General features: G+C 38.5%; 1 protein-coding gene across 1 annotated transcript in view; it reads left to right on the top strand.

The window, feature by feature from the left end:
- golga1 (golgin A1) overlaps window positions 1-13,688 on the top strand; it is a 91,417-nt gene that overhangs the window by 57,279 nt on the left and 20,450 nt on the right. The window contains exons 14-18 of the mRNA XM_061980528.1: window positions 2,301-2,396; window positions 4,771-4,911; window positions 12,503-12,577; window positions 12,640-12,729; window positions 12,806-12,908. Coding sequence (XP_061836512.1) covers window positions 2,301-2,396; window positions 4,771-4,911; window positions 12,503-12,577; window positions 12,640-12,729; window positions 12,806-12,908 — 505 coding nt within the window. The remainder of the gene's footprint in view (window positions 1-2,300; window positions 2,397-4,770; window positions 4,912-12,502; window positions 12,578-12,639; window positions 12,730-12,805; window positions 12,909-13,688) is intronic.

Raw genomic sequence — 13,688 nt, 5'->3', positions numbered from 1 at the left:
CTTATGAGAGTAGCGTATGTGTGTTTGCGAGAATGTCAACTGACTGACGTCAGTGAGTGAGTGGGCGACCAAAGAGAGAGAGCGGTAGCGCATGCACTGCGCAGTAGAGTGATTAACTTGTCCGGTTGTGTCCTGCAAAACTAATAATAAAGCAACCAGATTGTCACGAACCGGCGGCCTCAAATTCTGACCAGAAAGCGGAGCTTAGCAGATCCATTGGTGGGTAAAGGGAAGGGTGTTATCCCAGACGAAAACATCCGCCTTGGAAGGAACGTCTGCCCTGTGCTCCTTGACTAGCTGAACAGCAGGACAGGTGTAACAACTACATTATTACCTGTCACTCTTTAATATAACTCATTTAGCAGATCTGAATGTTCATTATTTAAATGTTTACCTAAGTTTGACGCAAAGGTGGTAATACTAATCGCCACGTTTGGCGAGGCGTGTTTTAAAGCAACACTTGAAGCACAAGCGCCACCTTTATTGTTAGTTTTGAAGCCCATCTACCTCCATATTGTACTTCACGTACACTCTTTATTAACCAGTAGAATTGTCGCTTTTTGCCTTTCCTCCTCTCCAAGATGTTATTGCCTGTGTGCGTTTTGACACACTAAACATCATGCGCCTCGCCTCTGTAGTCACTGCCACACAGCAGCATTTAGATGAAAGAACGGTACCGGTACTTTTCAAAGGCAGTATAGTACCGATTTCAATCAATTAGTATCGCAGCACTTTATTAGTACCGGTACACCGTATAACCGTAGTTTGGAATATTAGAAAAGTTTTGATCAAGTGGTATGTTGTTGTGATCGTAGGGTTCTGCATGCAGATAGAAGTGCTTAGCAGAGTTTGGAATGGACTCTATACTATTTATTTTTTATATGTATGTTTCTTACACCTCTGCGTCACATTTGCAAGTATTCATTTTCAGTGTGTCATAGCTGCGTTGCCATTGTCAGGGAGTAGTCTTTGCCATTAAAAGGGTCATATGTTTTCTACATTTAAAACACTACCTTGTGGTCTACGTAATATGCTCAAAGCCGCTTTCTGCTACACGCTGCTCCGTTTTGTGGGCGGGTCTTATGTATGTGCCTCCACTTCGACTGCGTCTTTTTCCACACCATCTTTGTTGTGAATGTTTAGTGCTTCTATATAGAGTCTGCTGACCAATATAAGGTAGAACTATACGCTACTTTGTATTAGAAATGGCAACAGCGGAGGATGCATGTGCATGAACGAGCCAGTCTGCCCCACAACAAGAGGGTAGAGGAAGAGAAGGAGCTTATTGACTACAGCGTGGACTCCAATGGCAGATGCGCAAAAAGCATTTTGGGTAAATCTCTACCATATATGGATAATCCGGTTGCGCAAATTCCAAACGTACGGCGGAAGTATAAAAGTATATTATAACATTTACCGTATTTTTCGGAGTATAAGTCGCACCGGAGTATAAGTCGCACCTGCCGGGAAAAAAGAAGGAAAAAACCATATATAAGTCGCACTGGAGTATAAGTCGCATTTTTTGGGGAAATGTATTTGATAAAGAATAGTGAACAACAGGCTGAATAAGTGTACGTTATATGAGGCATAAATAACCAACTGAGAACGTGCCTGGTATGTTAACGTAACATATTATGGTAAGAGTCATTCAAATAACTAACATATAGAACATGCTATACGTTTACCAAACAATCTGTCACTCCTAATCGCTAAATCCCATGAAATCTTATACGTCTAGTCTCTTACGTGAATGAGCTAAATAATATTATTTGATATTTTACGGTAATGTGTTTATATTTTCACACATAAGTCGCTTCTGAATATAAGTCGCACCCCCGGCCAAACTATGAAAAAAACTGCGATTTATAGTCCGAAAAATACGGTATACAGATCCTAAATACACACGGCAGGTACTAAGTAAAAAAAAAAAAAAAGTTTTTGCATAAGAAGGCCCCTTTTAAGTTGAATGTGCCAGTCCTGTTTTGTGTTGAGTCCTACAAAGTGTTTATACTGTAAGTATTGTACTTAATACGACTAGCTGTTTGACTGTAAAGTGCATCTGAGTTGTAATTTTCATGACCAAATTTGAAGGTGTTGAAATCGCCATGTAAAATCGCTAATGCTATTCGTGAGCACGTTTATGGCATATCCAATGTAAATTAGCATCAAGCTAGCGCGTTTATTTCAAATGCATTTCTTTTACGTTGGGATGTTACAGGTAATTTATTTTGTGCCTCATGTAAGTTATTTTGTCATACTTCATGTTTTGTCATGTCATTTCTGTTCTTGCTGTTTTTCAGATAGCAAACCTGGAGCAGCAGCTCCAAGAAAGTTGTGGTAGACTAAAGAGTGCAGAGCAGCAGATTGCAGAAGAAAAACAACTGGCGGATAAACTGGTTAGTTCTTATTGTCATAGGAGAACAATGTCATGTGTTTTATGTCATATTAACATTGTTTACATGCTTTTTGAGGGAAGTGATTATGTTTATGATTGGGGATGTCCGATAATGGCTTTTTGCCGATATCTGATATTCCGATATTGTCCAACTCTTTAATTACCGATACCAACCGATATATGCAGTCATGGAATTAACACAGTGTTTGCCTAATTTGGACAACCAGGTATGATGAAGATAAGGTACTTTTAAAAAAAATTAATAAAATAAGATAAATAAATTAAAAACATTTTCTTGAATAAAAAAGAAAGTAAAACAATATAAAAACAGTGATATAGAAACTAGTAATTAATGAAAATTAGTAAAATTAACTGTTAAAGGTTAGTCCTATTAGTGGACCAGCAGCACGCACAATCATGTGTGCTTACGGACTGTATCCCTTGCAGACTGTATTGATATATATTGATATATAATGTAGGAACCAGAATATAAATAACAGAAAGAAACAACCCTTTTGTGTGAATGAGTGTAAATGGGGGAGGAAGGTTTTTTGGGTTGGTGCACTAATTGTAAGTGTATCTTGTGTTTTTTATGTTGATTTAATAAAAAAAACAAAAAAAACGATACCGATAATTTCCGATATTACATTTTAACGCATTTATATATAATATATATCGGCCGATAATATCGGACATCTCTCTTTATGATTACCATATTATAGTTCAAATTTACAAACAAAAACATTAAATTAAGGCGATGAATTATTTTGAGATGATTGAGAAACAATTGTGCAATTATTCAAAAATGGAACAAATACAAAATAACACACGATTGCCTCACTGTGGAACTCCACTCAAGACTTCTATTTATCTTCATATTTATTTTTATGTGCTGCATGTGCTATGTTACTGCATACATCAACTGCTAAAGGAGGAGCTTTATACACATACTGTAATTTCCAGACCATAGGGTGCACCGGATTATAAGGCGCACTGCCGATGAATGGTCTATTTTTTATATTTTTTCATATATTAGACGCACCGGATTATAAAGCGCAGTAAATGAGTCATATTATTATTATATTTTTCTTAAATGTAAAACACTCTACATAACATGTAATGGTAGTTCTTTGGTGAAAATTCTGCATAGATTATGTTTTACAGATCATCTTCAAGCTGCTTTCTTCCGGATGCGCCTTTTTGTGGGGGGTCTTATTTACGTGGCTCACCTTCGGCAGTGTTTTCTCCCCGCCATCTTTGTTGTAGCGGTGTAGCGTGCAAGGACGGGGGTGGAAGAAGTGTCAAAAAATGGAGCTAACTGTTTTAATGACATTCAGACTTTACTTCAATCAATAACGGAGCAGCATCTCCTCATCCGGAAACAACCACACCGGAAACACCGTCCGACCGGAACTCTCTAATAACTAAAGTTCCTTGGGTGAATAATGTAAACTCACTACGCAGGTATGTTTTAGCGCTTTCATGGCGAGTTTACTGACAGATATAAGTAAGAACTTTACACTACTTTATATTAGAAATGGCAACAACGGAGGATGAATGTCACAAAACAAGAAGATAGAGAAAAAGAAGAAGCTTATCGATTACGGTGTCGACACGGACCACAAAGGCGGACTCGCGCAATTTTTCAGGACTTATGCAGATCCCAAATACAGATCAGCAGGTAGCAGAAGGTAAGAAAAGTTGCTTTTGAATAATGTTGCGGAACAAAACGCCAGATAATGTCTTACCTTATACACACACCATGATAATACTCGTATGTTGAAGCACATCAAGCGGTGCAGCTTCATAGCTTACCAAAGTTGTACTAAAATATTTTGATAGATTTTTGAGTGCCGTGTGTAATGTTCTATATTTTCAATGGAACATTTAAAATGTTGGTGTTTACTTGAGACCATCATAGTGCAGGCTACACTTATCTCTTATGTTTGACTGCCATCTACTGGTCACACTTATCATGACACCATGTACCAAATAAAATAGCCTCGAGGTGGGTAAGCTCAACCAAAATTATTCCTTACATTAGGTGCACCAGGTTATAAGGCGCACTGTTGAGTTTTGAGGGGGGAAAAAAGGATTTTAAGTGCGCCTTATAGTTCGGAAAATACGGTAATATTAATTAACTACAACTAACTTATAACAGCCAATTTAATAATTAAAGATGCACTAATAATCGATTTATAATCAGATCTTTCAATCGTAATGGAATCACAATTACAACCGCTGCTGTTGAATCTGCGACAATTTAGGATGTCATTCCTAAATAGTAAACATTGGAATAAAAATCCATCCCCTTTTTGTTCTACTGCCATTTTACGTACGCATGTTGTGTTCAGTTCATGTGTTTCTTTTGGCAGCAAGAAGAGTGGAGTGCAGACAGAGCCTTTTTGGATCAGCAGTTGTGTTTGGTGCAGCAGCAGAGTAAAGAGAAGCTCAACCAGCTGGAGAAGAACATCGCCGCTTTGCAGACAGAGAAACAAACAATGCAAGAAACAATGGTAGGGTTTTTTTCTTTGTTGATTAAATTATCATGTTAATTCATGTAATTTATGATATTTAGCATTGTATGCTAATTTTTTTTAAACTTCTTTGTTTTATGGTCCTAATGCTCCTATGTAAGGAATAAAGTTGTTCTTATTCATACAAAAACAAGCTGCAGTAAACAAACATCCCAAATTCGGGGATGTAATGACATAAAAATGTCATATCACAATCGTAGTCACCAAAATGATCCTGGTTATTATTATTATTATCACGGTATTGTTGAATGTGTTCAAAAAGTACTCATACACACTTACAACCAATAATAAATAAATAGCCACACAAAATACTTTCTTTGCAGAATAAATATTTTGTACTGTATAGCAATATTGTTCTGGCTACTTAAGAGTCATATTATTTTTATTGGAGTGTTTAAATATATTTGTCTTCTTCCATTTTAATTTGGAAACGTTTTGTGTTTCTTTTTTTTTTAATGATAAAGAAAAAAACCTTGCGTCCGGTTTATGAGACGTCACGCAAATTCACTTCCTGTTGTCATATTGCTTTGAGTATGGATCGATTGCTTTGGTCAAAGAGTCTTAGTTGCTCAGGCACACGTGTTGATATAAGTTTAGATTGATTTTAGATATCGTTTTTTAATTGAAGAAAGACGGTTATGTTTCTTGTTTTCATGTTGGCATTTAAGATAGCTAGCACTTGCTTGCTTCTCCAGTAAATGAGCAGTGTCACCTACAGAGGAGATGTATGGCTCTTTGAGGAGCCATTTTTTCAAAGAGCCATTCAAAAGACTGATTCGTTATTAGTTTGTTTTTTTGTATCAAGGAAAAAATGACTAGTATCAGTTATATGATAAAACGTAGATCAGAATAATTTAATTTGCACACATATTACTCTATTAGAGGGAATTATTCTGAAATATTGGCTATAATTGTATTTGTTGTTGTTTTTATTGTAACCATTTCATTAGGCAGAGCCATATTTCCATGCGAGTTTGAAACTTCCCTCTGATTAAAAAAAAAAAGTGCAACATTTTACCAATATAGAAACAAATACACAAATAATAAGTAAGAATAAAATGCATTAATGGATATAAAAAGTATAAATAAAACTATAATCAAAATGTGAGTACAAAATTGTACTACCATGCTTGGTGTGTGCATACTTGAACTACTTACCCTTGAGAACAGGGGTTCCCTAACTTTTTTCACCAAGTACCACCTCAGAAAACACCATAAAGACCAACATTAAAACACAGTAGCGTAGTAGGCCAAAGTCAGGGGTCGGCAACCCAAAACGTTGAAAGAGCCATATTGGACCAAAAATATAAAAAACAAATCTTTCTGGAGCCGCAAAAAATGAAAAGCCTTATATAAGTGTTATAATGAAGGCAACACATGATGTAAGTGTCTAAATTAGCTATAATAGCCTACTATCAAAATGACTATGTGTCGCAGGCAGAAGCAAATCTTCGTTGACAGAAATGTTGAAATGTAATATTTATTCTACACATTTTTACAACATTGGAAATCATTAGTAAATCAGAGGCTACTCAGAAGGTGAGATCACTCCTGGAAATTACTGGCTTTTAATGGCCAAAGGTATAGATGTGTGTGTCCAAGTTAAAGGAAACGGCAGACTGTCTTCTTTTAATATTTTTATTACAATCTTTGGCAAGCTAGGTAATATTTGCTGTGGTCTGGAACAACATGGCACATAAACAACTATCTGAAATGCAGCCAATATTACATACAGATAATGTGTCATGAGACATGCAAATTATAAATTATATACAAAGAGGATGAAAGTAGAGATGTCCGATAATGGCTTTTCTGCCGATATCCGATATTCCGATATTGTCCATCTCTTAATTACCGAATCCGATATCAACCGATACCGATATATACAATCGTGGAATTAAGACATTATTATGCCTAATTTCGTTGTGATGCCCCGCTGGATGCATTAAACAATGTAAGAAAGTTTTCCAAAATAAATCAACTCAAGTTATGGAAAAAAATGCCAACATGGCACTGCCATATTTATTATTGAAGTCACAAAGTGCATTATTTTTTTAACATGCCTCAAAACAGCAGCTTGGAATATGGGACATGCTCTGAGAGAGCATGAGGAGGTTGAGGTGGGCCGGGGGGGGATGTTTGAGGTGGGGGGTAGCGGGGGGGGGGTATATTATAGCGTCCCGGAAGAGTTAGTGCTGCAAGGGGTTCTGGGTATTTGTTCTGTTGTGTTTATGTTGTGTTACGGTGCGGATGTTCTCCCGAAATATGTTTGTCATTCTTGTTTGGTGTGGGTTAACAGTGTGGCGCATATTTGTAACAGTACAGTGTTAAAGTTGTTTATACGGCCACCCTCAGTGTGACCTGTATGGCTGTTGACCAAGTATGCCTTGCATTTACTTGTGTGTGTGAAAAGCAGTAGATATTATGTGATTGGGGCGGCACGCAAAGGCAGTGCCTTTAAGATTTATTGGCACTCTGTACTTCTCCCTACGCCCGTTTTCCAACTCCATACAGCGGCTTTTTAAAAAGTCATAAATTTTACTTTTTGAAACCGATACCGATAATTTCCGATATTACATTTTAAAGCATTTATCGGCATCTCTAGATGAAAGTAAAGGATATTAAATGAGCTCAAATATACATACAGTACAATTGAGGCATAGTGATGCAATATGTACATACAGCTAACCTAAATAGCATGTTAGCATTGATTAGCTTGCAGTCATGCACTGACCAAATATGCTTGATTAGCACTCCATAACAAGTCAATAACATCAACACAGTTCACCTTTGTGAATTCACACACAACATGAAACTTTTGGTGGACATAATGAGACAAAGAAGGAGAGGAAGATTTTACATGTAAACAAACTGTTGCTTCACAGTCCACACTATGGTGAGTTCAAGAACCACCGAAATTACCGTATTTTTCGGATTATACGTCGCTCCGGAGTATACGTCGCACCGGCCGAAAATGCATAATAAAGAAGGAAAAAAAACATATATACGTCGCACTCGAGTATAAATCGCATTTTTGGGGGAAATTTCTTTGATAAAATCCAACACCAAGAATAGACATTTGAAAGGCAATTTAAAATAAATATAGAATAGTGAACAACAGGCTGAATAAGTGTATGTTATATGACGCATAAATAACCAACTGAGAATATGCCTGGTATGTTAACGTAACATATTATGGTAAGAGTCATTCAAATAACTATAGCATATAAAACATGCTATACGTTTACCAAACAGTCTGTCACTCCCGATCGCTAAATCCCATGAAATCTTCCTCCCCGGTGTCGCCTCTGGTATGCGCCGTTTCCTTTCTTTCTGCTGCTCGATCGCCGTTTTCTGCTGCATATTTCACTACGTCCAGCTTGTAATCTGCAGTTTATGATTTCCTTTTCGGTGCCATTTTCGTTCAGCCCTTCTCAGTTTTTATAAGTTACCGCCAATGTTCAAATGATCCATTTTAATAGCTACGGACATAGTAGCATATAGCAGTTAGCATCCCATGACCCACAATGCACTTCTGCCATGACCCGCCCCCGCCGAATTCTTATTGGTTGTCGTGTGTGGGACGATTGCTGACGTGTGTGTGACGATTGCTGACATTTGCTTCGTCTCTTCCGTGAATTAGATAAATAATATTATTTGATATTTTACGGTAATGTGTTAATAATTTCACACATAAGTCGCTCCGGAGTATAAGTCGCACCCACGGCCAAATTATGAAAAAAACTGCGACTTATAATCCGAAAAATACGGTAGTAGGACAAAACGATGTTCACCAAATACTGTCATCAGTGAAGCATACACACAAACATAATAAACAGTGGGCTTTCTAACAATCGGGAAAGTGTGTCACGTTTGTCCTCAAAAAAAAAATACAAAAAAAAAAAAAAATTATTTTCCATCTTTTTCCATTTTCAATCCTTTTTTAAAAATGCTCCAGGGAGCCACTAGGGCGGCACTAAAGAGCCGCATGCGGCTTGAGAGCCGCGGGTTGCTGACCGCCGGCCTAAGTATTCATTAAAAACAAGCCAGAGTATATAAATCACCAAAAATGATTCCCGGGCGCGGCCACCGCTGCTGCCCACTGCTCCCCTCATCTCCCAGGGGGTGAACAAGGGGATGGGTCAAATGCATAGGACACATTTCACCGCACCTAGTGTGTGTGTGACAGTCATTGGTACTTTAACTTTTTACTTAATATTTAAAACATTTGGCCACTTTAACATTACGCACAGTTTGAACAGTAACACTGTGTTTAGATGTCGGAAAATTAAACACTTTTCCTAATCAAGTGGTTATTTGGCGTACCACTAGGTGGAGCCTGTGTACTACAGTTTGAGAATCACAGCATTAGGATAATGAACCTGTAAAGTTAAAGTGCCAATGATTGTCACACACACACACACACGAGGTGTGGCAAAATTATTCTCTGCATTTGACCCATGACCCTTGATTACCCCATGGGAGGTGAGGGGAGCAGTGAGCAGCAGGGGTGATTGAACCCCCAATTCCAACCCTTGATGCTGAGTGCCAAGCAGGGAGGTAATGGGTCCCATTTTTATAGTCTTTGGTATGACTCGGCCGGGGTTTGAAGTCACAACCTACCGATCTCAGGGCGGACACTCTAACCACTAGGCCACTGAGTAGATCCATCCATCCATCCATCCATCCATCCATTTTCTACCGCTTGTTCCTTACGGGGTTGCGGAGCATGCTGTAGCCTAATTCAGCATGGGCAGAATACAAATAAAATAAAATAAAAATTGATAATATTTATATATGTAAAAAGATATATATATATATATTTTGGAAAAAAGTTAGTCCAAAATCTGCTGTATTTTAACAAAACAAAAAACGGTCTTAGCCAGAGAGAGGGTCTAGACTGAGGCCAAGGGGAAAAAAACTCATAGCCATAGCACACATAAACATGTGTGTAAGAGGGAAACATCAAAGGACATTAAAAGAGCAGAGCTGATGCAATCAGCCACTTTTACACACAGCCACAAAAGTAAAACAACAACAAAAAAACAAAAAACATATACACTGTAGGGGCCTCTGTGGTGTTCCACGCCATCGTCTGCTGGGGTTGGGGGGAGCATGGCCAGAGACAGGAGCAGACCCAACAAAGCAACCAAGAGAGCCGACTCCACCCTCCGCCGCCCACTAACTCTCGGCCAGTGTCCAAATATTGAAAATGATCATAACAATCACAATAAGCACAAAACATTCTATATGTAAAACACAGTTAAAATGCATAAGAATTGTGTAAAAAAACAAAATATTCAAAATAATAAAAATCACAATAAATTCAAAATCTATAATAAGAGTTAAAAATGGATAAAAATAAAAAAGATAAAAATGTCCATACATACCGGTATGTCCAGCTCAGCTTGTTAAACGCCAGCACAAGTAAGTGAGTTTTTAAAGAAGATTCAAAAGTATCAAGAGATGTTGCTGCTTTGAGATTCATAGAGAGAGCATGAGTTTATCAAAGTGTTATCAGAATCCGATTCTTTCATATACTCACGGACCGACAACACTAGAGATGTGACATTTTCAAACCAATTGACCAATCACGGTTTTCCCATAAATTTTTATTCAAAACGGTAATGGTAACCGTGGGAAGTTTTCACCGCGGTTCATGGTGACATCTAACCTGACTCTCGCCAGAACCTTGTCGTTCGCTGAGCTCCACACAAGAATCTGGGAGTTCTCAATAGGAGATGTATTTCAGAAGGCGGGGCCTTGTAAAAAAAAAAAACTCATTGTATGTGATTGGATAAACCACTTGTCCGTCATCTTGAATGACGTGCTACTTCAACCACTTACATCGAAATCAACCCGTGGCGCTGATGAGAGCGACGCTGGGGAAATCCAAACCCGGTCGGAAGAAGAGCCAAAACATCCTTGCCACCAACGTTCCCTATAAAGTGCGCACCTGCGCAATTGCGCACTGCTCACGCGTCCTCTGCGCACAGCAAATCTATGCCGCGCAAAAAATCACTCTAAACAAAATAAACAAATCGTTTGTTTTGTATGATTTTGCAATGCAACTGTGAGTAACAGGTGACGAAAGGCGGCCACAACAGATTAAAACAATGTTTGTCAACACTTAAATAATTGTAACGTCTGTGGAGACACTTAAAGGAGGACAGGAATTCCATCGGTCCTTTTATTTAGCGAAATTGTTTGTCGGCCATAACCACACCAAAACAATGTGTAAAACACTTTTATCTAGCAAAACTGGTCGTTGTCTACCGTACAAACCAAGCCAAAAGCAACGCTTTGTCTTCTGTTGTATCAACAGCAGCCGCTTGCTCCCTCTCTCACCTGCACCAACACATACACTATGGCAATTAGCCACTGGTGCGTTTATGGCCACACAAAAAGTTGGACAACTCCAACACTACACGTTAAGTGTAAATTTCAGGTCGTTTTACTATGACTCCTCAATCAGTGTGCTTATTCTACTGTCATTTGTTAAGAATGTTATTTTTTGGATATTAATCATGAAATGATGTTACAGGACTACATAATTGCTAATAAAAATAATAATTTTACGGACAGAAAGTTAATAAACATGCAACATGTGAATGTTTTAAGGGGAACTAAATGTGATCTCTGAAAGGGGTACACAATCTTTCCAAAGCAGGACCCCCACCCAGGCATAAAATACTATAGTGCATAGCTGATTTAAAAAAAAAAACAATATCTAAGTGGGCCAAATCACATATATTAGAAAATAATCTCTTGAAATTGACTAGTCACTTGATTATAATAATAAGACATTTAAATTCTTGTGTCAGGTTTGAGACAAATGTGCTGCTGGTATGACCACAGTGTGCACGTCTGTATTCCACTGAATGCTCAGGGTGTTTGTGCGTTTGCTCACACACATGAAAAATTAGAGGGAACATTGGACAACAGTACTGTTCATTTTCACGCAATGCCACATTTGGGCTTTTTTCTACAGGTCGGGCGATTACTACCGTTTAAAGTTTTAAACAGATTCATCACATGTTGCTGTGGATTAGTTTGGAATAATCAGGATTGAAAACATTGCTTGCCACCAATAAATGCCTTCAAAACCGTTCTCTGTTCATATTTTAAATAATTCATATTCGATCGATGTCACAAAACAGTTGCAATAGCAGAATCAATGTCAGCACATGACTCCTCACTCCGTGCCGCCATTGTTGTTTGAATCAAACAGTCGCTTCGGCGCTATGTCACATCTATGAAATCCCGCCCAGCGATCATGATAGGTTCATTATTTCATGCTATCTGGAAGGAGTTTGCAATGCCTTCGAGTCCAGACCCTTGTGTGGAGCTCAGCGAATTACAAGGGTCTGGCGAGAGTCAGGTTAGGTGACATCCCAAGTTACAGGCATGCCGCCCACCTAACGTGTGTACTAAAACATATTACACAACTGTTGGTAGTACATCCACCTTGCAAGGTTGTGCTTTACTTACTATCATTTCTAATGAAATGTTTGTGTATGGGATCATGTATCAATGCAGCTAATACTACTATCCCATCACTGCTCTTTAGGCTGGCTTGGAAAGGCAAAGAGAGGAGGCAAATGTGGCTCTGACGCAACAGAAGGAAGAGCTGGATGAGTGCAAGGTCAGAACTGCTGCAACAAGTCATCTTCCTGGGAAATTGCTAACTCGGTTATTTCATTTAAGGCGGCGTTGGATGGCCAGCAGACGGTTAGCGCTGAAATGGCTAAAGCTTTAGAGGAAAGCAGGCGACAGAGAGAGGAACTGCAAGCACAGGTCTGCAGCAGCACACTTCTACGTCATTGATGTAAAAAGGTTGTTTTGATTGGCGTTGATTACGTTTTTATTTCAGGTTGGGGAGTTGACCATATCTCTGCAGCGCTCACAGGAGGAATTGTCCGCGCTCGGTGACAAGCTGTTGTTGCGAGAGAAAGACATCCCAATCCTCCGTGAAGGTACTCACACATCTTATGTTTCATTCATTATTTCATTAGTCTTTTTTTACACATCATTTTACCACACTAATTACCGTATTTTCCGGACTATATGGCGCACTTAAATCCTATTTTTTTCTCAAAACTCGACTGTGCGCCTTATAACCCGGTGCGCCTTATGTAAGGAATAAGTTTGGTTGAGCTCACCCACCTCGAAACTATTGTGTGACCAGTCTAACATAAGAGATACGTGGAGACTGCACTGTGATGGCAATATGACTCAAGTAAACAACTTTTTATATGTGCCATTGAAAATATAGAACATTACACATGGCGCTCAAAAATCTATGAAAATGTCTTAGAACGACTTTGGTAAGCTATGAAGCTGCATCGCTTGATGTGCTTCAAAATACGAGTATTGTTATGGTGTGTGTATAAGGTAAGACATATTATCTGGCGTTTTGTTTTGCAATATTAAGCAAAAGCAACTTTTGTTACCTTCTGGTACCTGCTGATCTGTATTTGGGATCTGCATGAATTCTGAAAAATTGCGCGCATCCGCGCGGTAACCATAGTTGATAAGCTTCTTGTTATGGGACATTCATCCTCCACTGTTGCCATTTCCAATATAAAGTAGTGTAAAGTTCTTACTTATATATGTCAGTAAACTCATCATGAAAGCGCTAAAACATACCGGTGTAGTGAGTTTACATTATTCACCCAAGGAACTTTAGTTATTAGAGTTCCTGTCGGACGGTTTTTCACGGGATGAGGAGATGCTGCTGCGTTATTGATTGAAGT

The sequence above is a fragment of the Nerophis lumbriciformis genome, linkage group LG20 (assembly GCF_033978685.3).
Source record: "Nerophis lumbriciformis linkage group LG20, RoL_Nlum_v2.1, whole genome shotgun sequence".
Lineage (NCBI taxonomy): Eukaryota > Metazoa > Chordata > Actinopteri > Syngnathiformes > Syngnathidae > Nerophis > Nerophis lumbriciformis.
The sequence above is the reverse complement of the archived record's forward strand: the minus strand, read 5'-3'. Positions and strand labels throughout refer to the sequence as shown.